The following is a 21,952-nucleotide window of genomic DNA, read 5'->3' as shown; positions in this document are numbered from 1 at the left end:
GATATTCCCCTGATCTCTTCTGTCCGGCTCCTTCCCCAATCGCCCCCGCAGTGACCTCGAATGGCGTTTCCCCTCCCGCGGGGCATTACGCCCCCGGAGATCTCGTTTCTGGCGGAGATGGAGATGGTCAGCATCCTTCCACGACAGCGATTAGAAGGGCTTGAACTTCTGGGTGTAAGTTTTTTACGTTATACACTTTGCCATGCCCCATAATCCTATAAGTCGTGACCAAATAAGGAAGAGGAAGAAAAAAGTATCACGGCCTATTGTGAAATATCATAAAGAACAATAAAGAAACCACCACACCACTAGACAGCCTGATCTCTCCCCAATCGTAACCACAGACAATAACTAACAGACTCCAAACCTACCAGGGACCCATCGAACCTCTCCTCCCTCCCCGGCGCGCAACCCTCCCCCTCTGGCTCGCCCTCCTCCTCAAACGCCAACGCCGCGCCAACATCCTCCCCCCATCCTGGCTCCACCCAGAATCCCTCTCCCTCATCCTCGACATCGAAACCCAGCACGGCGACTCAAAAGGCGCATTCTCACCACCCCCGCCTCTCCCCAACCAGCCCAGCGCCCAAGAGCACTACCAAAAGCGGCCGGTCGCCATCCCGCACTACACGCCCGACGGGAACCGGTATTTCCCCTCGTCGCCGTTCCTCCCGCAGAACGTGGCCGTGGATCAGGGGCCTGTGGGCGAGGCGCCTCGTCTCCCGTTTCACTGGTTGGAGGTCGGGACGATGCTTCTGGAGGCTGCGAGCGATGATCTGGTGGATCCGGATCAAACAAGGCGGTTGTTGAAGGAGCTGAGGGAGGTTCGCTCGTCGAAGATGCGGTCTGGTGTGGATGTGCTGGATTCGGCGGCTGTTGGTGGGAATGTTGTCTCTCTGACTGGTGTTGGGGCTATGGAGATTGGGGAGGGCCGGGGTTTCATTTCTGGAGTTGTGGATGGATTGAGGTATGTTACCCAATTTGTATCTTCACGAGGGGAGGCATCATGGCTAATATCATTATTCTACAGGCGAATCGGCGCGTCAAAGGAGCAAGCACGTCGGGAGCAAATGGCAGGCGAAATGGGTTCTGGCGGATACGGCGCTACCCAAGACGACGACGATGACGACGACATGGAATTCTGAAGTGCTGCGCAACTCACTTCTTGGATGTCTATAGCCTATTCTGGCTTTCTTGTTTGGAGTTACAGGCGGTTCCTTAGTGCCACATTCTGCTAAAAGGCGCAAATCTATGTATATATATATACCCTATGTTATCGATTGCGATCGCAGGTAATCTGATTTAAACCTAACACCATAAACATGCGACGCTCTGTTGCAGAAAGACCAAGATAAGTAAGAGGAGAGAATATGGTGGGGCGAAATATGTGGAACAAAGTAAAAGAATGCATGCGAGAACAGTCATTCTAGAAATGCCCAGGAGGAACCCTCAGATGGCAGCACCGCGTATTTCAACGGGTAGATGAGCTCGCATGTTGGGAACCAGGAGTCTTCGGGAGGTCAACATGGCATGCCAGGAGAAGATGTAAAGAAAAAAGAAGAGAAGAGAAAAGAAGAGGAATAAGAAGATACAATAAAAAGAAAAGGGAAAAAAAAGAAAAGGTATCATTCTGACAACACAGCGCAACAAGGAAAAACCACGCAAAGAATGCCGACAAACCAAGCACGTACTACTATAACAGCGTACAAGCTTATTGATCCGTCTCCACAACCTTCTGCATCATCCTCTTCCGCGCAGCCAAGATCATGTCATCCCTGCGCTTTTGCAGCAGACGTTGGCGCTCGTCCTTGTTCTGCGACCACGCATTCTTGGACTCGGCCGAGGCGGTCTCGGCGCTGTCTCCGGTGACCTTTGCGGCCAGGTTGTACCGGGAGATCAGGTCCTGGGCGTTTGGTTTCGGGGCTGTCGCGCTGGTGGGGGGCGGTGGTGCTGTCGTTCCGGTGGGGAGATTGATTTGGGGTTGGAAGGAGGGAGGGGGCTACATTTCGTTTATCAGTACTGCCCATCGACGTTGGAAAAGTGGGGGTATTGGTTCGATTGGCGACGAGGGACAGAACGCTATACTGTAGGTGATCGCGTGCCCGTCCAGTCCAACGGAGGTGGAGGTGGAGGCGGAGGAGATGTCAAACTTACCACTTCCAAGCCCCGACCGATCAAGATCCTCTCCGTGGTAGCCGCAACATTCCCACCATTGCGCTGCAAATCCCACGCGATGTCACGAATCCCCAGCTGGGGGAACATCTGCGAGATTTGCGCCACCTGAGCCGGATCGACGCCGTTCCCGCGAGAGCGACTCCCTCCTGCGCCCGGCTCATCCCGGTTAAGGAACCATCGAATAACGAAGAACGAGACGACCGCAAGGGTGAGTAGCGAGGGGATGTTAAGCGAGGGTTCTTCGTCGGGCATCATGGTTGCGCTTGTGGTGGTGACCCGGGAGGTGTGGCCAACGGGTTACGTGGAGAGCGTATAAGGTGAGGGAGAGAGGGAAAGGATGCCGGATTCAGGCGGTATCAACGATCAGGGGGGCGCAGATCGGTAGGAGACAGGTCAGATGCGAGGCTGTCTGGAATAGAATAAAAATGAGGGGGGGGGGGAGATCGGTCACAGATCGAGGGTTGGAGAAGATGACGAAAGTTGGATCAGTGCCCAGACGGTCTGGATTAAGTCGGCGCAGTAACAAATCGTTAAGCAATGACAACTTATGGGGGGAAGTCCCGCGGTAGGGAAGGTGGCGCTAGGATTTAGGCGGGCGGACGGTGCCAAAAGACAGCGATGGATAGTGGAGCCTGTTAGATCAGTGCTATGCACGGAGTATTGTACGGGCTGGAATCTCGACAATGTATGAACAGGAAGAAACTGTCTATTTAATCAGGAGGAATATGTTACAGCAGAGAGTCGAGGTGAATGACATCTACAGATCAGGTATCGGCTTTCAACGGTCGGGTCGGGTACTGATTTGCTGCCTCGGAATTGCCCGCGATCCGGTGCCTTAGTAACCACCCAGTATTCCGCATCGGTTAAATCCCCCGGCAAGAAACAATCCAAGCAGACGCCGGAAACGATATATTCATTAGGCATCATCATTAAACAACAATATCATCCAAAGAAGAAGAAAATCATGTACAATGACCGAAACACCTCCATCCCAAGCCCCTCGGAGTTGACCCATGAACAACGCTTCCTGTGAGATACAGCAGCGTTGGAGAACAAAAGTATATCAAAAAAACGAATAACATCAGCCAACAGGGTATCTATCTCATGTCCGCAGGCGTCAGAGCCTGGACTACACTCGTTCCTTCGCTGAACCTCGTCCGGAAGATGCGGTTCGCGTTCTGGAACATGCCGTCCTTGAGGGAGACGATGATGAACTGGGACCCCTTGAAGCGGGTCTTGATCAGACGACCGATGTTCTGCGTGTGAGATAGATCCAGCGCGGCGTCGACTTCGTCCAGGATGTACATCGGGGCGGGTTTGAATTGCAGGAGCGCCATGATCAAGGAAAGCGCAATCAGAGATCTATCGCGGAATTATTAGCATGTAAAACGGCGTACTGGACAGCGAGCTGGAACGTACCGTTGACCACCACTGAGTTCCGTGAGACTCTGCTTCCACACCTTGCCCAGGGACACCTTGACCTCCAAGCCATCGGTGATGTCCTTGCCCTCGGGGGGGTCGAGCTTGGCGAAACTGCCTGGAAGAAGTTCGGCAAAGATCTGCCCGAAGTCACCGTTGACCTTGACCCACGTTTTGTGGAGGGCTTCCTTCTTGTACTCGTTCAGGTTGATGATGGTCTCTTCAATCTTGCGCTTGTCTCGAATGACGGTCTTCATCATGTTCTTCAGCGCCACTTCCTTCTTCTCGACGCTATCGATCATGTTCATAACCTTGGGGTTGATCTTCTTCTTCATGCCCTGGAATCGCTCAGTGAGATTCTTCAGCGTCGACTTGCACTCGGCAATGTTCTGGTTCTTGAAGTCGTAGACAGTATTCGCGCGTCCGAAATTGTCCTTCTCGTCGGCAATCCACTCGTGCTCTTCTTCCATGTAAGACACCGCCTGGGCCGCCACTTGTTGATCCTTTTGCAGCTTCTCAACTTGATGGCCAAGCTTCTGCATATCCAGGCTTCCTTCGGTGAGCTGGGAGTTCTTCGACTGCATCGTTTCTTCGAGCTCCCGAATCTCATCATCAAATCCAGTCAGTTTGGCTCTCTCGTCCTCCAGGTGGGCCACGGCCATATCATGCGCGTCCTGCGTGCTAGATTAGCATGGAATCATCATTGGAGCCCAGGGTATCTATTTACCTTAATCCGAGCCTGCTCCCTCACCAGCGACTCAATCTCTTCCATCTGAGCTTTGAGCGTATTCTCGGCCTCAGCGCTCTGCTCCTCCGCTGCAGAAAGATCGCTCCCCACCTGCTCTGACTCGAGGCGTGACGATTGAAGTTCTTTTTGCAGAGATTTAACCGAGTTTGAGTTTGAGGTCAAGCTCTTTTTGAGAGAGTTCAACGAATCCTGCAATTCTGCCAGCTTGTCGTCCTTGTTGTCGTTGAATTCGACCATGTCTTTCTCGATGCGCTTGACATCCTTGGAGGCCTCGGTTTGTCGAGATTTGGCGTCAGAGATGTCTTTCTTCAGCTGCACAATATTTGCCTTCGAGTCCTCGACAGCTTGGATGATCTGTGGGTAGCCCATTCATGTTAGCTTCTATACCAAATGGTCGAAATATTCAAAAGCTCGCTAGTAACGTACCGATGAAGATGAGTTGCCGCTGATTTGCTGCTCAGTCATCTTAATCTCGTGGCTCTTCAGATCCAACTCCTGTTTCAGCGCGCGAACCGAGTCAAGCTTCTTCTTCTCTTTTCTCATGGTGTCCTCCAATGTGGCCAGGATTCGCTCCTTGCCCCTGATCTCCCTGGTGAGCTCGTTCAACTTTTGCAGCGTAACGAGAACCCCGCTGGAATTGGGCGAGCTACCACCAGAGAGTGTACCCGAGGGGTCATAGACATCACCGTCAAGCGTGACGCTCTTGACCCGCACAGACGGGTCAAATGTCACTCTCTTGGCCGTATCTGCATCCTGGGAAATCAAGGTATTCCCGAACACGTAGTTCATCGCCGAGTTGAGTTCCTCTTCATATCCGATGAGGGACAAGGCGAGGTCCACCTTTCCGGGTGCGATATTCTGAGCAGCACCGATCTTTTCGGCGGATGCTCGGAAAGACGAAATCTTGTTCAAGGGAATGATGGTCACGCGCTTTCGCAGCTTGCCTTTCTGGAGCAACTGCGTACCTGTTTCTGCCGAATCAACGACAACATTGTACAGGCGGCCACCGGCGCAGATTTCCAACGCAGTTGCGGCTTGCAGTTTCTCCTTATCGACCGTAAAGAGCTGAGCCAACAATCCTTTGACCTTGGAGCGGTCAAAACCGGGGTACGGGTCATTGTAGTTGAAATCAATGTTCGCAACCTTCCTTTGTAGCCCATCGGCTCTCTGGCGCAGCTCGCGAATTTCCCTTTGCAGGCCGGTTTGTTCCTGGTACAGTTGTTCCTCTCTTCCGGGTTCGTAACCTTGCCGCGTAAGTTCCGATTCGAGTTTCTTGGCCTGGGACTTGAGGCCCTCCAGTTCCTTGAGAAGCCCCGAGTTCTGCTCCTTGGCTCTCTTCGCTCTCGGCTCGTCTTCCTTGATTCTCTTCTCTAAATGAGCAATCTTGAGCTTGGCCTGCTCTTGTTCTGTCGCTGCCGTACTTTCGCGGTTACGGGCGTCCTGAAGCTGACCCTGGTATCCGCTTTCCTGACCTTCCTTGGATGCAACACCTGTCTGCAGTGTCTGGAGAAGCTCTTCTTTTTGCTCCACTTCGGCTGTGCGAGCATCGAGTTCTGCCTTTGCGGAGTCGTACTGTGCCTGTAGCTTGTCGTACACCTTTTTCTTCTCCTGGAGTAGTTTTCCTAGGTCTTTGACGTTCTTGTGTGCGTCCTTTCGCTTTTCCTTCTCCTCGGCAATGCCGTTATTCTTCAGATCCAAGACAGTCGTCAGTCGAACGAGTTCGTGCGAGTGAGATTTGACCTCATCCTCGAGTGCCTGGAACTTTCCTCCTTTGCGCAATTCCTTGTCGCGCGCAGCCTTCACTCGCTTCATATCCTCCTCCAAGTGCGCAATCTCGCTTTTCAACTTAGTCGCATTATCTTCGAGGGCCTGCACCTTTCGCCTTTTATTTTCGCAATCATCGCCCGCGATCCGCAGGCGCTCGCCGCCTCTCAGATAGTCGTGAGCCACAACCAGCCGTGTCAGACGCTCCAGATCACTCTGCGTTTGCTGGAAGTCGAGGAACGCGCGCTTTTCGGACCGGAGTCTCTCCAATTTCGGTTCGATCTCTTCCTTGAGAAGACCCTCAATCTCACGCAGCTTCATCTCCTTCTTGCCCATTGTCTTCACCGCCTTCTCTCTCCTATCCTCGAACATGCGCGTACCCGCCGCTTCCTCAATCATGGACAGGATTTCAACCGCCTTCATATTCAGAACCTTTGTAATCCTTCCCTGCATAATCAAGAAGTTGGGGTTGTTGATATTCAGCTGCACACTCTGGAACAGATTCTGCACCGTCTGTTGTTGCGCGCGATGGCCGTTGATCAGATATTTGCTGGTACCGCCGAGGACAATCTGTCTGGTCACGGAAATCTGGGCATATTCTTCGAAACCGATCGGGGATTTGGCGGTATCGCGATTATCGAACACGATGGTCACGCTGGCTTTGGTGACACCAGCCTGGCCGCGCTTGTAGATGAGATCTTGTAAATTCTGGGCACGGACTGTCGACATGTTGGTGATACCGAGGACGAAACAGATAGCGTCGAGGATGTTCGATTTCCCACTGCCGTTGAGGCCAGTGATCGAATTGAAGGACTCGTCCCTGGTCAAGTGGTCAGTACGGTCGGCTTTCGTCAAGGCCGCCCCGCAGTATAGAAGTCGATGAGTCGCGACAGGGCAACTGAGAGGGGCAATTCTTCGCAAATAGCTTTAGAAGCGAACATACCATCCTGACACCACCGTGCGCACGGCGTACGATTTGAAACCCTGTTGCTCACCGTTAGCTTCCCAATTTCTTGCTCTCGGATTTCTTTGGATGGATCAAGAGGCGGGGGACAAACGTCGATAACAATCTCTGTGATCCTCATGGTTGCGACACCGACTCGGCCCCTCAACTAATGAATGACATGGGATGGAGGGGAGATGGGGTGGATGAGGGAGCGAAATAGCGGCTGATCAACCTGTGGATTGTTTTGGCGGGCGCCGTGTTTTGCCGGCGGGATCAGGTGTTTACAGTTTGCTGTTTTGGGTCTGGTGCCAGACAATGAATAATAATGAGGGGTTTAACTTATACCTCGACTAGTGTATCCTAAAAGTGGTGCTGTTCTTCAACAAGATGGGCTTGTGGTTTAGTGGTATAATACTCGCTTAGCATGTGAGTGGTCCGGGGTTCGATTCCCCGCGAGTCCATTCTTTTTTGTTTTTCTTCTATATCTCCTATCTTTGTTTGTGGCGTGTCTTTCTATTTTTGGCCTTTTTCCTTTTTCTTTTTCAAAATTCTAGTCTTTTCTCTGTGTCTTCTTTATAACTCTATTTCTAGCGCCGTTCAAATCCAGTAGTTCTTGGTGCAACCCTCACCATAATCCCCATTTATCCGCCGTCCAGTCTCAAAATAACCACTTCCCCTACTCAATTGTTCCCTGCAGGGGCTATAAACAGCTTACTGCAGCGTACTTTCGCCGGAGTAAACGCAATCAACAAATTCTCCGAGACCTGTCCGACCCATGTCGACACAGCTCCAATGAGAGGCCCCACAAGGGTATCTAGGTCGAATCTGGGTGGTTGGACTCGCAACTCCCGGGATGCGCCTCCTTTTGGGAGATAACAGTCAGCATGTTTTATTATTTTAACTAATTGAGGAACTGCGTTGGTCTGTCGCGCTCAATTGATCACTGTGCCCTTCTGCTTCCCAGCAGATATGATGTGACCGAAGGCGTCGTTGTCTTGTCTTGTGTACCCTCCGGGTCTTCACAGACGGTGTGTGTGTGTCTCTCTCTCTCTCGGACACTTTAAAAGCTGGGCATGTTATGCAGGCAAAAAAGAAAAGAAAGAAAAAAAAAAAAAAAAAAAAAAGGAGTCTGCTTTCGTGGCCTGTATCTTGGCTATAAGAGCTGTCTGGGGGCGTCGAGCGAGTCTTGTTGTTTTTAATTGGGTGTTTCTTTTTTTTTCAGACATGGATATATATGACGAATTATGCTGCGGTTATATATATAGATAGATATCATTTGGCTCATCAATTTTATAGAAAACTCCCACCACACAAAAGCAGCATGGATATATACACACAGAAAGGCATTGTGCCCCGGTACATAGTCGCCGAGAAAATCACTGGGCTGTTCGCCCAGCCACTGATCGACCAGTCTGGCATCGCGACGTCTTTCCAAAAACCGCTGGTGGTGCTGGATAACGCCTGCGGCACGGGGATTGTGTCGAGTTTTTTGAACCAAATATTACACTACAAGACGAGAAAGCGCTGGAAATTGGTATGCAGTGACTTGACTCAGGAGATCCTCGACTATACCAGGCAGAGGATCAGGGATGAAGCGTGGATGAACGCTAAAGCTAGGCTCGTGGATGCGCAAGATACGGGCCTTCCAAATGAATATTTTACTCATGTCTTCGCTGGATTTGGTGAGTATGGATGAAGCAGTATTGCAAATGTCCTGGAGAAGAAACGAGCTAATACCAATCCTACCAAGCACAGCATTCAACACATTTCTCGATGAAATGGCCGCAATGAAAGGTAAGCCGAAGGTCTACTACCCAAAAGAGACAATATACTAACAGCTCAACCAGAGTGTTTCCGCATCCTCAAGCCAGGAGGCACACTTGCTATCTCCACATGGCAGTCCAGTACGCTATACCCTATCATCAACCCGACAACGCAAGCACACCAACTAACCACAACCCAGCCGACTGGCTAACCCTAATCGAAAGCGCCATCAAAACCATCCCCGCCAACCTCCCCTTCCCCTCCACCAAGGAATTCTTCGCACTGTACAGCAGAGGCTGGCACTCCAAGAGCTACGTACGTGCACAGTTAGAGCGAGCAGGGTTCCGACATGTTCAGACGACCTCCGTGAACAAGCAAATATCGCTCCCCATCCCGGAGTTCATGGAGGTCGTGATGAGCATAGTCCCTGTTGTGGCTGTTAGGTTTTGGACGCAGGAGCAGCGCAGCAGGTACCAGGGTGAGATCCCGGGTGTGGTGAGGAGGTATTTGGAGGGGAGGTTTGGGGTGTTGGGGTTGGTTGTGTTGGAGCCTTGGGCGCTTGTTACGACTGGGCTTAAGATGTAGCTGGTATCGTATAGTTAGTATCTGCTAGTTCTTCTCCTACTGTGTCTGCTTCCCACGTCTGTAGGGTGAATACCCACGCCAGAGGATCAATAGTAGTAGTGAGAGTATGCAATACCTGGTTCTATTCGTGTACCTGACCAGACTAAACGATTGGCCTGCCCTCTCAATATGTCTACCCACGTCTAAACTCTAAACAAAAGATCCGGTAATCATGGAAGTCATTCGATTTCAAACACATATCCTACTTCCCCCACCCCGAGATACCACTAAATCAGAGAAACACCCCGGTCCTCGATAGAACTGGAAACACCCGAACAACCCGTTATGAAAATTGGCAGTGAACCTAACGCCGTTGCTGATTTCCGTCGCCCCGTGTTTCCCGAGAATGAGAAGATTGTTCATGATCCCTGCTGCGGGAAGCCCACGCGCGCAAGACCTCGGTTCGCGTCCATTCTGTTGTCGAGATCCTCGTATCGGAGGATAAAGTCGCGCTGTTTAAGAAGGCTGTCAGATGGGTTGCGAGAATTTCAGGGGAGATATGACAGATCGACCGCTAATAAGGTCGAAAGTCGTCACGTACCCTAATCCGCTTCCAGCTAGCAGGCTCCCACAGAAGATAGACCCCCCGTTCGCTGACGCCCCGCTCCACATCGACGGGACCGGGATAGGTCTCATCGCGGGTGAGCCAGCACCGCTCGACCCTGTGATACCTCCACTTGCGACCCATTAGTTCTTCTGCCGCGACTTCCTGCATCGTGTCGCGAGGCATGCTATAGAAGATGTAAAATAACGTCTCGTCGCTGAAGCTCGGAATACGAGACTGGAGAGACTGGATGTTGGCGACATTGTAGCACGAGGGAAGGGAGAAGTCTTGCTCCAGAGGGACCCCTGCCATGGAGGCCACGAACGGGGAGGCGAAGGACGTATGTAACGGTCTAGGACGATGAAATCAGCATGATTCACGGGCCGATGTTTGAAAGATCATACTCGAGCTGATTCAGGTCTAGGCCCAATGTCATTAGATCCTGGCCTACTGCCAGACCCGCGACATCTGGGCTATCGCTATGGATCATCCGGAGAAGACCAGCCAATCCAAACCTGTCAAGCTCGCTCATATCGGCCAGCGGCGGCTGCTCGGAGCTTTGCTTTGACGGCGCAGGAAATCCAGGAGGATTACCGGTGGTTTCCTGAGCTTCCCCAGGGAGTACCTGTTGCTCCGCGAAGCTGCGTTGTCCCGACAACAATGTGTTGGCCAGGTCCTAGTTACTTGTGTCAGAAGAAAGCGTTCGGAAGCAGTGTGGGGCAAGAATGGGATTGTATGTACCTCTTTTTCTTGTCCTGGGACCCCGTTGGGTCCCTGGTTGACGGGCGATCGCGACGTTCCGATACCTGAATTATGCGATTAATATATTATCCACCTGATTATCGAAGCACCCGCTCAACGTTACCTCCTGATCCCACGGCTGTAGGCGAAAGCATCCTCTCTTGCCCGTTTATCGAAGCCATTACACTGCGACCTTGTACTGATTGGCTTTGGCTTACTCCGGGCAAAGGCACCCCACTGTTGAAGCCGCCGAAAGCTGCACTCTGCATCAAAGATCCTCGGTGATCCTGGCCTATCTCTGTGGGGATGTTGCGCCCCAATGGTGGGAATTCTTCGATGTTGCCTGTTTGCGGCTGTGCGCCCGCTCCTAACTGCCCACTGATGCCCTGTCCGCCGTTTCGAAAATCGTCCAGCCGATTGGCAAATTGAGCACCGGACGGGAATACGTCATCGTGTGAGGGCTGCGTTTGTTGCTGGGGATGGTGAGACTGTGTTTGGGGACCCCTTGACGGTGCTTGTGACGAAGGGTGCTGTCTCTGGGCCGGGGTCTGCTGCATCGCTCGTTGGCTTGCGTTGGCCCATACCATGTGGGCGGTATTTTGGGCCTGAGTCTGGGGAGATGCCCCAGAAAGCGAAGGGAAATCGCTACTCCAAGAAGCAACCAGTTAGCACTATCGACGGCCACCAAACTCCACGACCATGCGTGGCGAATCGGCTGAGGGACATTTTAAGCATCACTCACGCTAGATCCAGTGGTGTCGCAGGTTGCGACCCGCTAAGACTCTGTGCAAATGTACCCCCCATGTTCCCGATATTGCGCTGCTGAGCCCCTGGGATACCCGGCGCTCCGCTCACAGGTAGGTTGAAGTTCCAGTTTGCACCAGTGCCTACTTTGTCTCGCCCCCATTAGCTTCCAGAAACATAACGTCGCCGACAGCTTCCGCCGGCCCCACCCAGAGTATAAAGTATCGAACCTAATTTTCCGTTCGGCAATCGCGCCGAAGCCAGCGTCGCATTCCGAGCCTGTGCCTGTTGCTGTGCGGGGAACCCAGACATGCCCCGGAGAGGTTGTGGTCCTGGACCTAGAAAAAGAGAAGAATAAAGTTAGTACCGTATTGATAATGCTGGCCAGATAATGTAGGTATGGTAATTCCAATCAGCAGAGCGATTGGGGTTTCTATCGAGTTGTGTCTTGGTCTCAAACGGAGGGATCGCCGGGGATTGCAATTGTGACGACACAAAGAAACAACGACAAGTCAAAAACCCAGTGTATCAAAGAAATTCGAGCGAGTCAAACACGGCCTCAAGAGTCCAAAAGCGATGCGCCCATCGAACGAGGGGTGGTGTATGGGGAATCAAGAGGTCGAGCCATGCACACAGTACACGGGGAAGAACAGAATGACGAACCTGGCCTATTCATTGTGATATCTGCCTCCGAAGGCCGCGTATGAATAAAAGCAAATAAGAGGATCCGACAGGGAGAAAATATGTATAGAAAAGCAAGACTAGGATTCCAGCCACTGGAGCTTCAAGGAACTGTTGCCCAGAAGATATGCGACGGGCCTTGGAGGTGGAGTGGGCTGCAAACGCGCGCTTCCGGTGGTGCACAGACCACATAACCGCCATCCGCTTTTGCAGTGTGGAGGGAGACTTGGTGATTAACACAAGTCATGGTCATCACTTTCTAAGTTCCTAATACTTGGGTTGATTTCCGACTGTTGGTATTTTGTATATCTACATGGCCTTTTCTTTCATAACAGGAGGATTGGAGATGTTCAATTATGTTGTCCGTGACCAAGAAGGATTGTGTTCTCCGTAAAACTACGATAGAATCAAAACATACCAAATAGGATACCATATGGATCGGCACACAATGAGAAATCATAGAGGTTATAGAACCTTCAAAACAAAACCATTTATCATTAACTTGGAAGATGTTTGCTTTGTACTCCCTGTGAGCATGTGGTCGCATAGGCCGAGTCCTCCGTGCACGTGACTTAGCCGCCGAAAAGTCCATTCCGCCAACTTCTTCGCCGGCATCCTGTTTGCAAAGGATCTCAGTTGCGCTACGACTGGGACGACCGCCAATCCCATCCACAATGCACCGCCAATCGATCACGCGGGTCACTCGGCAGCTCGGGGGTCTCCAGCTGTCCGAATTGCCCCCTCCGTACCTTGCGCCATCCCTCCATTTCCCCCTAAGCCGCTCGCCCATCCAATGCTCGAACTTTTCGACAACGGCCGCTGTCGCCGCGCGTGGACGCGACCTGAGCAAATCCCGCGGAGTGTCTGCGATTCACCGCACTGGGCCTAAGTTCCGGCTAGGTGCTTCGAAGTACCCGCTGCCCAAGCCTGTGGTGCCTGAGGGACTCGAGAAGCGGAGCCCGAATCCCAACCATGGACTTTGGGGATTCTTCCCCCCGGATCGCCAAGCCTTGAGCACGCCTGCTTACGATATTGCGTTCGGTTAGTTTTCAAGGCATACTTGGACATCGCGAACGAGAACCTATTTGTACTGACTGAGACATGTCCAGGTCGCCCGTGGTCGATCCAGGAGCTGCGCGAGAAGTCGTGGGAGGATCTCCACTCTCTCTGGTGGGTGTGTGTCAGGGAAAACAACCGTATAGCCACTTCCAACCTAGAACGAGAGCGACTGAAGGCTGGATATGGAGAGTGGGAGGCTGGTGAGCGGAAGCGAGTGGTGAGTTTGTTCATTGCCCTTTCCTCCCCGGGGTTTGTACTACGTACAGATACAGTGACACAGCTGGCATTGGAGACGCTGGCGAGTTACTGATCCCAAACCCCAAACCCATACCGTCCCGCATCACCGATCTTGGATCTTTTGACAGTTACTGATGCTATGATCTCCGCAGATCAATGTCACGCAGAACGGAATCCAGCACGTTCTTCGGGAGAGATGGTATGCCTGGGAGGATGCACAGAAACTATACAAGAATGGCTATCGCCCTCAGGAGGATGACAGCCAAGAGGCAAGCCAGGAGCCGCCCTCTGGGACTGCATGATTCAACTTAGAAAGCATTGAATCTCTTTCCTCGGCTGCAAGAAGTGCTGTTGGTGTTGTATGTAGAAATCCTGTATCATCAATATTTGAATTCATGTTCCCACTATCTCTTGGTCAAGCAGTTCTCACTTCGCTATCGTAAGGGTCGCTGATAATAGGGGAAGGGGAAAGGTGTCCCGTTTCCCAACGTTGGAGCGCTGATTCTAATATATTGGGGGGGGGGGATGTTATTAGGTATAGCAGCCGATAGTGTCAATAGTCCCTTCTAGTAATGGGAACAGAATATTCCCGAACATCAGCAGTGTCCATTAATAGCTGGCCGCCCTACATAGTACTCCGTTCATAGTGTACTACCTAGCCTATGTATATAGTCTATCTCGTACGATAGCACTACGTAACCCACCAAAAAGGGGCAGGGGATATTATTTGACGGATGAGGATCACACTCGATAATTCGGGATTATTTCGCATACTATCGCCCAGTGGTTTCAAGGTTATTCGACGCGGTGGATCCAAGTTGCTAAAAATGCCAATGAAAGAGGGAAGCTCTCATTTCCGCAATGGGTGATCCGCGGGGAGGGAGAGGGGAGGGAGACACCACTACGGGTGGCACTACCAGACCAGCCCACATTAAACCTCCCCTTTCACCTCCCAGCTTCTCCCCATCGACCGGCTTAACTAAACTCACCGCTATCCTTTTCATCTTGTCTCCGCATCCCCTCCCACTTTCCTGCACCTTTCACTTTCTCCGTCTGATCAACTGTTCATTCGTCCTTTTCTAATAGCTTGCATTCCCTTTCCCACCACCATGGATGAGATTGCTCCCGAGTATGATGTTGTGGTGCTCGGCACTGGTATGCTGTCATTTACCCCGCCCCTCAACGCCAGCTATGCTAACCACCTTCTTTTCTATCTAGGATTGACCGAGTGTGTCCTGTCGGGGTATGTTCTTTGCTTTATCGGATTTACTAGTTCAAATACTTATTGATAGCATGCAGTGTTTTGAGTGTCAAGGGCAACAAGGTGCTTCATATCGATCGTAATGATCACTACGGAGGGTGAGTGACGCCCGCCCGCCGGGGGGGGGGGGGAGCTTGGTCCCGTCCACCGTGAAGCCGCCACTGACCACCATTATAGCGAAGCTGCGTCGGTGAACATCGAGACTGTGAGTTTGATATTAATCTTGTATTTTTTTCTACGTGTGTGCTAATACTTTCGTGTTTGATAGCTCTTCAAGAAATACGGAAATGTCGCCCCCGGCGAAGAACCCTGGAAGAAGTACGGCCGGGTCAACGACTGGAACATCGATCTGGTCCCCAAGTTGCTCATGGCCAACGGCGAGTTGACGAATATCCTGGTTTCCACCGATGTCACAAGGTACCTGGAGTTCAAGCAGATCGGGGGCAGCTATGTCCAGCAAGGGAAGGGCCCCAAGGCGACCGTGGCCAAGGTGCCTTCGGATGCCAACGAGGCGCTGCGCTCTTCTCTCATGGGTCTATTTGAGAAGCGGAGGGCCAAGAAGTTCCTGGAGTGGGTGGGTGAATTCAAGGAGGACGACCCCGCTACTCACAACGGTTCGTTGACCCGACACTTGAACCTCTCCTATGTTACTGCGGTTACTGACAAATTCTAGGCCTCGACATTCACAACGTCAGCATGAGGGAGGTCTACGACAAGTTTGGCCTGGAGCCCAATACTCGTGACTTCGTTGGACATTCGATGGCCCTGTTCCAGTCGGACGACTATATCAACAACCCCGGGCAAGCTCCCGAGACCATCAACCGTATCCGCCTGTATGTCAACTCCATGGCTCGGTATGGCAAGTCTCCCTACATCTACCCTCTGTACGGCCTCGGTGAGCTGCCCCAGGGCTTCGCTCGTCTTTCCGCCATCTACGGTGGTACTTACATGCTCAACACCAACATCGACGAGGTGCTCTATGACGAGAGCGGCAAGGTTTCCGGAATCAAGGCGACCATGAAGGACCGTGATGCCGACGAGGATGCCATGAAGTTCACGACCAAGACGAAGAAGATTTTGGCCGATCCCTCCTACTTCCCTAGCAAGGCTCGGGTGACTGGCTACTTGCTGAAGGCCATTTGCATTCTCAAGCACCCCATCGACAAGACCGATGGCAGCGACTCGCTGCAGCTGATCCTGCCCCAATCTCAGATCGGCCGGAAGCACGGTAAGTCTGGTAGTACAGTCTAGTGTGGGCAACTGGCATGCTGACGGTGAACAGATATCTACATCGCCATGGTTTCGTCGGCTCACAATGTCTGCCCCAAGGGCTACTACATTGCCATTGTGTCGACGATTGCCGAATCCGACGCCAACCACCACCTGGAGTTGGAGCCGGGCTTCGAGCGCCTTGGGGAGATTGAAGAGCGATTCTTTGGCCCCCCGATCCCGCTCTACGAGCCTCTCGAGAGTGGCGAGAAGGACAACATCTTCATCTCCAAGAGCTACGACCCCACCTCCCACTTTGAGACTACCACCGGTACGAGCTTCGCTCTCCCTCCATGACCCCAAATGTATGAAATAGCTAACGAGATCAGACGATGTTCGTGACATCTACCGCCGCGCCACGGGCGAGGAGCTGGTTGTTGAGGGTCTCCGGGAGGACCAGAAGCTTGCTGAAGACTAAATATGGTTGTTCGACGACAGCGAGGGGGAGACTCGCTTGGGCGCATTGAGATACTGATAATCTCTTTGAAGTAAACCACACCTGTTTTTCTGTTGGAACTAGCACACTCCCTTGCCTTTGGATGATGCATCCGGCATGCAGTAGACAGTATATGTACATACGCCGCAACCTTTGCGTTGATGCTAGGTTCCTGAATGAGTATTTAATAGGGTTCGACTGCGCTTAGGATATTACTATAGCAATTTACCACTACACATAACCCGTTCATAACCACCCGTCTATAACCAGCATATCCATTTACTGTCTCTTAACATATTTATATGTACGTACACAGCTCTAAACAACTCTATAGCCGAGACTAAACAAGGCTCTAGACACCAGCACACCACCTCAGTATCAAGAAGAACAAGGATATAGACCCAACTAGATAACCCCTCTCCTCAAAAAAAAAAAAAAAAAAGAAAAAGAAAAAGAAAGAAAGAAAGAAATCAAATCCTCTGATCAACCTCCGGATCCGTATTCGCCTTCTCATGCTCCCCAACAACACAAAGATTCCCATTATCAACGCGCCTAATCTCCGCCCTCAACAGCGCCAACCGACGGCCCACATGAACAAGCTCACAAGTCAGCCTCACCTCCGTACCCCTCGGCACGGGCCTCAGATACGTAATCTTGAGATTGCGACTCACCCCGCCCAGCGAGAACTGGCCCGGCGAGGACACGCCCATCAGGATGACGGTGGAGAGCACGTCGACGAGCGTCGCCGCGCATCCACCGTGCAGGTTGCCCAGGAAGTTGCACATTTTGGGGGCGATGCTGAAGAGGAAGGAGACTTGGGCGGGGGCCCTTTTGTCGCGGATTCGAAGCGCATGTTGCTGGCTTGGGAGTCGATGTCCCAGCGCTAGGGGGGGTTAGTAGTGGACTTCTATGTTGTTGGGGGGGGGGGTTATGTTTTTTTGCGTCCATTGGATTGGAACTAGTTATGTGAATGACTGACCTCTTGACTCTCATCGTGGGGACCCATGCGCGCGGCGTACATGTAGACTAGTTCTTCGAACTCGTCTAGTTTCCTGGCGGGGCGGGCCATGGTTGAGGTGGTCATTGTGGCGGTATACTTTATTATTAGATGGGATTATAAATGATTCCGTTATCCAGGGACTTGAGGTGTGTAGATGATTGTAAAGATATGTACATGAGTTAGTTGGTGGTATCGCGAATGCTTGGAGTAGGAATACGCTTGATAGCCGAGGTTGGCGGCTACACGTTTGCCTATGAAAGTTGACAGGCTGGATAAACGATTTAGTAGTAGGATGAGGGCTATAGTACTCGTGGCTTGATGTACGCTAATTGCATATAATTGTATTGCTTTCAATTCCAATCTGATTATCTTCGCTCGAAATATACCTCTGGCTTTTGTATACTATATATAGCGAGCAAATAGCATACCAGACACAATGTGGATAATATATGTTTATATTTTATCCACCGTGACTTTAACACACTACACAAACCACCATGAGACCATCTAGAATAGTGTCCATTCTTCTAGAAAAGCTGTTTATTTGTGGTTGATTGAGGCTATCTCATGCGGCGAACAACTCACCTGACTTCGCGTCACGCGTTATGCCTCAGGCGCCGAGATCTTTACGATCCCCGACTTCTCCGCTCCAGAAACCTCCACCATCAACACGGGATTGGCGCCGGCGATAGCATTCATATCATCGGTGAGTTGACTTAATATCATAGATCTTTATAGGAATCTTTACTAACTTAATACCTAAACAAGAATTGTCTAGGTTGCCTGTCGCCGAAGCAATCAAACTTTCCCGTTCACAACCGCTGCCTCCTACAACCGTACAATTGACCGCTTGACACGGCCGCGCTTGACCTTTACGACGCCATTTTCTTCTGAAAAACTCGATATTCTTTATAATTCATCGACCGGGCGAGGAAAGCTGCAATTCAACACCAGTCTCCCATTTATGACCTCGAATTACCGTGCTTAGACCGCCTACCAGCCATCTACCACCAATCACAACATGAAAGATCCACGAGCAGGCAAGAGGAGAAGAGTGTCGGACGCGGAGGAAGTCGACACCGACGGAGACGTGGCAATGGACGACGGAAACGGGCAAGCTGCATCCCCACCGCCGGCGCACACAGAAGATACCGGAACGGATGGACAGCAAACCGCGACGGCGACAGAACCGCCCGCAAGGCCTGGTCTACGGAGCAGTGGGCGGCAGCGAAAGCCACCACAGCGGTTTGAGGAGATAGTTTCGCGCGCTCCGTCAGTTCGACGAGCTACGTCTAGGCGAACCGGTCCGACCCCGAAGAGTGCGCAGACGACACGGCCGGTCTCGAAAAAGGAGGCGGTTTCAGAAACGGAAGCGATTTCAGAAAAGGAGGAGATCTCAGAGAAGGAGGAAAGCGATGAGGAATCGACGCCACCACCCAGAGTGAGACGCACGCGGTCCAGGGCTAAACGGGCCCCTGTGAAGCCAACTTCCGCGAATCCAGATACCAACGGGGATGCAAACAATGGGTCGCCTTCTCCGGACGATTACCAGGATGGGCTAGAGGACATTGTCTCGATGCAGCTGCAACAGGGCCATACGCGACCCGAGGTAGAAGATACAGAGAAGGCGGTGCTCTCGAATGAAGCGCTCCCTGACTATGCGGAGAAATTCCTCGCTCTCTGCCAAACGGGACTGACGAACGAGCTACGGGTGATCACACAAACAATACTCGAGAAACTCAATGGCAAACGGCCAGTCCCGCTGAAGGGGCTAGAGAGCGAATACAGCAAGGCGCACCAGCTCGTTGAGCAGACGGTAACGGTCGGGGAGGGCAACTCGATGCTGCTCTTGGGTTCGCGTGGGTCAGGAAAGACGGCTATAATCGAGACGGTAATCTCGTCGCTTCGGAGAGAACATGGCAATGATTTCCACGTCGTGCGTCTCAACGGTTTCTTGCAGACCGATGATCGGTTAGCCCTCCGGGAAATGTGGCGCCAACTTGGCCGCGAGACCAACACCGAGGACGAAGCCAGCAAGGTCAGCAGTTACGCCGATACCATGGCGACATTACTTGGCCTTCTCTCCCACCCGGAAGAGATCTACGGCGCCCAAGGGAACGGGGAAGCGTCGACAGCAGCGAAATCCGTTGTCATCATCCTGGACGAGTTCGACCTGTTTGTGTCGCATCCGCGTCAGACACTGTTATATAATCTGTTTGATATAGCGCAAGCGCGCAAGGCCCCCGTGGCTGTTGTCGGGGTTACCACCAAAGTGGACGTGACGGAGATGCTGGAGAAGCGAGTCAAGAGTCGATTCAGCCATCGATATGTCTTCGTTCCGCTTCCGAAAACATTTGACACGTTTTCCGAGATCTGCTTTACCGGATTGAACTTGGAAGACGAGGAGGTGTTGGATTTAGCGGATGGAGCAGCCCAATCTGCCATTCATTCCGAGAATGGGCAGAGGGCCTTGGAAGGATGGAGGGCGTATCTCGAGGTATCCCAACCACTCTTTGACCTGGGGATTTACAAGACAAGACCACTCACACTACACAGGGCTTATGGGGCGACGGAGCATTCCAAACCCACCTACAAAGAATATACCACCAAACGAAGTCCACACGGGAGTTTTTCACGAGCGCCCTCATGACAATAAGCGAGCTGCACTACAGCACCTACAGCGACGACACCACCGGCGAGGTCTCCCTACAGATCCCCACCCCCACCGCATTCACCAGCCAGACACTGTCATGCCCCGATCCCGCACCTCTCCCCTTCGACACCTCTACGAGCTCAAACAGCCAATCCTCTCTACCCCTCTCCCTCCTCCTAGCCGCAGCCCGTCTAACAGCGCTCTACGACCCGGGCCCCGACACCGCCCAGCCACAGGCTCTCGCCCCACTGGCCTTGTCCTTCCCAGCCGCATACGCGGAGTACGTCCGACTGCTGACGTCGGCGAAGACATCGGCGTCTGTATCCGGCGCAGCCGCCACGCCCGGACGAGTGTGGGGCCGCGACGTGGCTCGCGAGGCGTGGGAGAAGCTCGTCAGCTGGGGACTTGTCAGCGCCGTCGGCGGGGGAAGCGGGACGGCTGACGGGCGGATGTTCCGGGTGGAAATCAGCTTCGAGGAGGTGGTGGATATGGCTGGGTCTGGGGGGTCGTTGGGCAAATGGTGGCGAGACGCGTAGAGGGATACAGATAGACAGGGATATACCTTAGAGCATTGGCGCAGCAGAAAGCGACACCACAAGACGCGCATCGTGATTTGGAATGATGGTCCAGACAAGACGATGGATTTGTTGGGCTGGTTTAAGTTCATGATTGGTTGCTTGGTATGGTAGATCGGTGAAGCCGTTGTATCGACGTTAGCTCCTACAATGATGAAACAGTACAGATGACAGAAGAGGATGAAACGGCAGGATGTAGAGCCGGAATTACCCCGGCTCTATTATTCATACCATGTACAATGCGGATATCCTCGATATCTATACAAACAATCCAGCCCAAACCATCCCTCCAATCCCACATAGTCAGCCCACAGCAATGAACGAAGACCATCCAACCGTCGAAATTAATTTAATCTACTAACCATGACATGTGGCATATTTGGCATATTAGAACATGCACAAAAAAACAATCAAATAAATCCACTAAGCAACTAGCGACATAAGATTCGACCAGGATTAGCACCAAGTTCAAGACGAGCAGATTGATCATCCAACCAAGCGTCTTCGCTCCTCCCTAGCATCTTAGTCGATTGTTGTTATTATTAGGATCCTCTAGTTCCTGATCCTGACTGATCGCATCTATTACTCGATAGAGACGTAGACTTCGGAGTCGTTTGGAAGATGTAATAATATAAGAATAAGAGTGAAGATGAAGATAGGAAGGAAGGAAAAGGGTATTGCCCTGTTGATCTTGGTGTTGAACGTTAAATTATCCCTGTATACTGTACTTTGGATCCTATAGCTGATTGCTGTATAGATCTGCCTGTCTTACATGTACGGACTCCGTGGAGGGATATGTAAGGATTATGGTCAAATACCTTGTGCAACACATATCCATGTCTATCTATGTCTTCTGGAGGCCGACGTCGGCGAGAATAAACGGGGTATCATCGTTCAACTGACACACGTCTGACGCGTGAACCGTCCATCGAAGCCCAACATGATACAAAACAAGAATTATTAAAATTAGAAAGATATAACAATAAAGACGGTAAGCTCCGACCATAATCGCATGATTCATGTTGAGTCGCCCCACGTCCAAAGCCTAACCAAGGCGAGAACAACAACATATCCAACTGACTATCACAAGAGAAGTAAGTAAACAACAAGACGAGTGAGCCCCCTTTCCCCCTCCTCCCCCAATGAAACACCCCCTGTCTAATTGATCAGCGGTTAACCACATACAGATTTAGTTAGATAGGTTGAGGAGCAGCATAATTTCATCTCACCGGTCAACCTCCGCATCCGAGAGTCAATCTCTTCGGGATATCGGCTCCCTGGCGAATCAACATCCCTGTTGTGCTTCCCCGCTCCG

At 51.8% G+C, this 21,952-nt stretch overlaps 10 protein-coding genes and 1 non-coding gene across 11 annotated transcripts; 6 read left to right on the top strand and 5 right to left on the bottom strand.

Moving 5' to 3' along the window:
* Positions 1-60: 60 nt before the first annotated feature.
* psf2 (DNA replication protein PSF2) lies at positions 61-1,469 on the top strand (the record flags this gene model as incomplete). Its single annotated transcript, XM_024841689.1, has 3 exons — positions 61-174; positions 375-964; positions 1,028-1,469. 3 exons carry the CDS (start codon positions 61-63, stop codon positions 1,140-1,142), a joined length of 819 nt encoding a protein of 272 aa, XP_024690069.1. The 3' UTR covers positions 1,143-1,469.
* Positions 1,263-2,683, bottom strand: P168DRAFT_292575 (CUE domain-containing protein). Its single transcript, XM_024837613.1, has 2 exons — positions 2,152-2,683; positions 1,263-1,996 (listed from the first exon to the last, which is right to left on the bottom strand). The coding sequence occupies exons 1-2, from the start codon at positions 2,422-2,424 to the stop codon at positions 1,709-1,711; spliced, it is 561 nt and encodes a 186-aa protein (XP_024690068.1). The 5' UTR covers positions 2,425-2,683; the 3' UTR covers positions 1,263-1,708.
* Positions 2,684-3,325: 642 nt separating this feature from the next.
* Positions 3,326-3,920, bottom strand: P168DRAFT_49713 (condensin subunit SMC2). The gene is made up of 2 exons (XM_024841975.1): positions 3,903-3,920; positions 3,326-3,869 (listed from the first exon to the last, which is right to left on the bottom strand). The coding sequence occupies exon 2, from the start codon at positions 3,849-3,851 to the stop codon at positions 3,549-3,551; it is 303 nt and encodes a 100-aa protein (XP_024690067.1). The 5' UTR covers positions 3,852-3,869; positions 3,903-3,920; the 3' UTR covers positions 3,326-3,548.
* A 3,518-nt stretch (positions 3,921-7,438) lies between these two features.
* Positions 7,439-7,510, top strand: P168DRAFT_t144. Its single transcript has one exon. It is a non-coding gene; the product is annotated as a tRNA-Ala (tRNA).
* Positions 7,511-8,197: 687 nt separating this feature from the next.
* On the top strand, positions 8,198-9,399 carry gtmA (gliotoxin thiomethyltransferase; the record flags this gene model as incomplete). Its single annotated transcript, XM_024837612.1, has 4 exons — positions 8,198-8,731; positions 8,805-8,843; positions 8,897-8,953; positions 9,013-9,399. Exons 1-4 carry the CDS (start codon positions 8,371-8,373, stop codon positions 9,396-9,398), a joined length of 843 nt encoding a protein of 280 aa, XP_024690066.1. The 5' UTR covers positions 8,198-8,370.
* A 202-nt stretch (positions 9,400-9,601) lies between these two features.
* Positions 9,602-12,249, bottom strand: P168DRAFT_273830 (NOT2/NOT3/NOT5 family protein). The gene is made up of 8 exons (XM_024835390.1): positions 12,130-12,249; positions 11,697-11,804; positions 11,465-11,609; positions 10,847-11,370; positions 10,723-10,787; positions 10,386-10,657; positions 9,979-10,333; positions 9,602-9,889 (listed from the first exon to the last, which is right to left on the bottom strand). Exons 1-8 carry the CDS (start codon positions 12,140-12,142, stop codon positions 9,797-9,799), a joined length of 1,575 nt encoding a protein of 524 aa, XP_024690065.1. The 5' UTR covers positions 12,143-12,249; the 3' UTR covers positions 9,602-9,796.
* Positions 12,250-12,616: 367 nt separating this feature from the next.
* Positions 12,617-13,857, top strand: mrpl4 (mitochondrial 54S ribosomal protein uL29m). The gene is made up of 3 exons (XM_024839585.1): positions 12,617-13,188; positions 13,257-13,423; positions 13,596-13,857. The coding sequence occupies exons 1-3, from the start codon at positions 12,822-12,824 to the stop codon at positions 13,743-13,745; spliced, it is 684 nt and encodes a 227-aa protein (XP_024690064.1). The 5' UTR covers positions 12,617-12,821; the 3' UTR covers positions 13,746-13,857.
* Positions 13,858-14,394: 537 nt separating this feature from the next.
* On the top strand, positions 14,395-16,638 carry P168DRAFT_292570 (secretory pathway gdp dissociation inhibitor). Its single transcript, XM_024837611.1, has 8 exons — positions 14,395-14,598; positions 14,662-14,686; positions 14,743-14,802; positions 14,882-14,909; positions 14,973-15,318; positions 15,378-15,932; positions 15,987-16,244; positions 16,303-16,638. The coding sequence occupies exons 1-8, from the start codon at positions 14,553-14,555 to the stop codon at positions 16,389-16,391; spliced, it is 1,407 nt and encodes a 468-aa protein (XP_024690063.1). The 5' UTR covers positions 14,395-14,552; the 3' UTR covers positions 16,392-16,638.
* Positions 16,639-16,879: 241 nt separating this feature from the next.
* P168DRAFT_312610 (PaaI family thioesterase) lies at positions 16,880-17,493 on the bottom strand (the record flags this gene model as incomplete). The annotated part of the gene is made up of 2 exons (XM_024839584.1): positions 16,880-17,266; positions 17,389-17,493. The coding sequence occupies 2 exons, from the start codon at positions 17,491-17,493 to the stop codon at positions 16,880-16,882; spliced, it is 492 nt and encodes a 163-aa protein (XP_024690062.1).
* Positions 17,494-18,091: 598 nt separating this feature from the next.
* P168DRAFT_273820 (origin recognition complex subunit 4) lies at positions 18,092-20,925 on the top strand. Its single transcript, XM_024835389.1, has 3 exons — positions 18,092-18,115; positions 18,178-19,906; positions 19,966-20,925. Exons 2-3 carry the CDS (start codon positions 18,431-18,433, stop codon positions 20,596-20,598), a joined length of 2,109 nt encoding a protein of 702 aa, XP_024690061.1. The 5' UTR covers positions 18,092-18,115; positions 18,178-18,430; the 3' UTR covers positions 20,599-20,925.
* On the bottom strand, positions 20,691-21,304 carry P168DRAFT_49552 (uncharacterized protein). Its single transcript, XM_024841974.1, has 2 exons — positions 21,000-21,304; positions 20,691-20,924 (listed from the first exon to the last, which is right to left on the bottom strand). Exons 1-2 carry the CDS (start codon positions 21,125-21,127, stop codon positions 20,783-20,785), a joined length of 270 nt encoding a protein of 89 aa, XP_024690060.1. The 5' UTR covers positions 21,128-21,304; the 3' UTR covers positions 20,691-20,782.
* Positions 21,305-21,952: the final 648 nt, after the last annotated feature.

Source organism: Aspergillus campestris (genome assembly GCF_002847485.1).
Source record: "Aspergillus campestris IBT 28561 chromosome Unknown P168scaffold_11, whole genome shotgun sequence".
In the NCBI taxonomy this organism is placed as follows: Eukaryota; Fungi; Ascomycota; class Eurotiomycetes; order Eurotiales; family Aspergillaceae; genus Aspergillus; species Aspergillus campestris.
Note: the sequence above shows the minus strand (reverse complement) of the source record. Positions and strands in the feature narration are given on the sequence as shown.

Bases quoted from the DNA above. Each gene is read 5' to 3' on its own strand.
- P168DRAFT_292575 (XM_024837613.1), bottom strand. From the start codon at position 2,424: ATGCCCGACGAAGAACCCTCGCTTAACATCCCCTCGCTACTCACCCTT. The intron at 1,997-2,151 runs GTAAGTTTGACA...AACGAAATGTAG, and splicing joins TCGGTCGGGGCTTGGAAGTG to CCCCCTCCCTCCTTCCAACC.
- P168DRAFT_49713 (XM_024841975.1), bottom strand. From the start codon at position 3,851: ATGATGAAGACCGTCATTCGAGACAAGCGCAAGATTGAAGAGACCATC.
- P168DRAFT_273830 (XM_024835390.1), bottom strand. The intron at 11,610-11,696 runs GTTCGATACTTT...GAGACAAAGTAG, and splicing joins ATTGCCGAACGGAAAATTAG to GCACTGGTGCAAACTGGAAC. The intron at 10,334-10,385 runs GTATGATCTTTC...TCATCGTCCTAG, and splicing joins CTAGACCTGAATCAGCTCGA to ACCGTTACATACGTCCTTCG.
- mrpl4 (XM_024839585.1), top strand. From the start codon at position 12,822: ATGCACCGCCAATCGATCACGCGGGTCACTCGGCAGCTCGGGGGTCTC. The intron at 13,189-13,256 runs GTTAGTTTTCAA...AGACATGTCCAG, and splicing joins TGCTTACGATATTGCGTTCG to GTCGCCCGTGGTCGATCCAG. The intron at 13,424-13,595 runs GTGAGTTTGTTC...TGATCTCCGCAG, and splicing joins CTGGTGAGCGGAAGCGAGTG to ATCAATGTCACGCAGAACGG.
- P168DRAFT_292570 (XM_024837611.1), top strand. From the start codon at position 14,553: ATGGATGAGATTGCTCCCGAGTATGATGTTGTGGTGCTCGGCACTG. The intron at 14,687-14,742 runs GTATGTTCTTTG...GATAGCATGCAG, and splicing joins ACCGAGTGTGTCCTGTCGGG to TGTTTTGAGTGTCAAGGGCA. The intron at 14,910-14,972 runs GTGAGTTTGATA...CGTGTTTGATAG, and splicing joins CGTCGGTGAACATCGAGACT to CTCTTCAAGAAATACGGAAA.
- P168DRAFT_273820 (XM_024835389.1), top strand. From the start codon at position 18,431: ATGAAAGATCCACGAGCAGGCAAGAGGAGAAGAGTGTCGGACGCGGAG. The intron at 19,907-19,965 runs GTATCCCAACCA...CACACTACACAG, and splicing joins GATGGAGGGCGTATCTCGAG to GGCTTATGGGGCGACGGAGC.
- P168DRAFT_49552 (XM_024841974.1), bottom strand. From the start codon at position 21,127: ATGATCAATCTGCTCGTCTTGAACTTGGTGCTAATCCTGGTCGAATCT. The intron at 20,925-20,999 runs GTTAGTAGATTA...GTGGGATTGGAG, and splicing joins CAAATATGCCACATGTCATG to GGATGGTTTGGGCTGGATTG.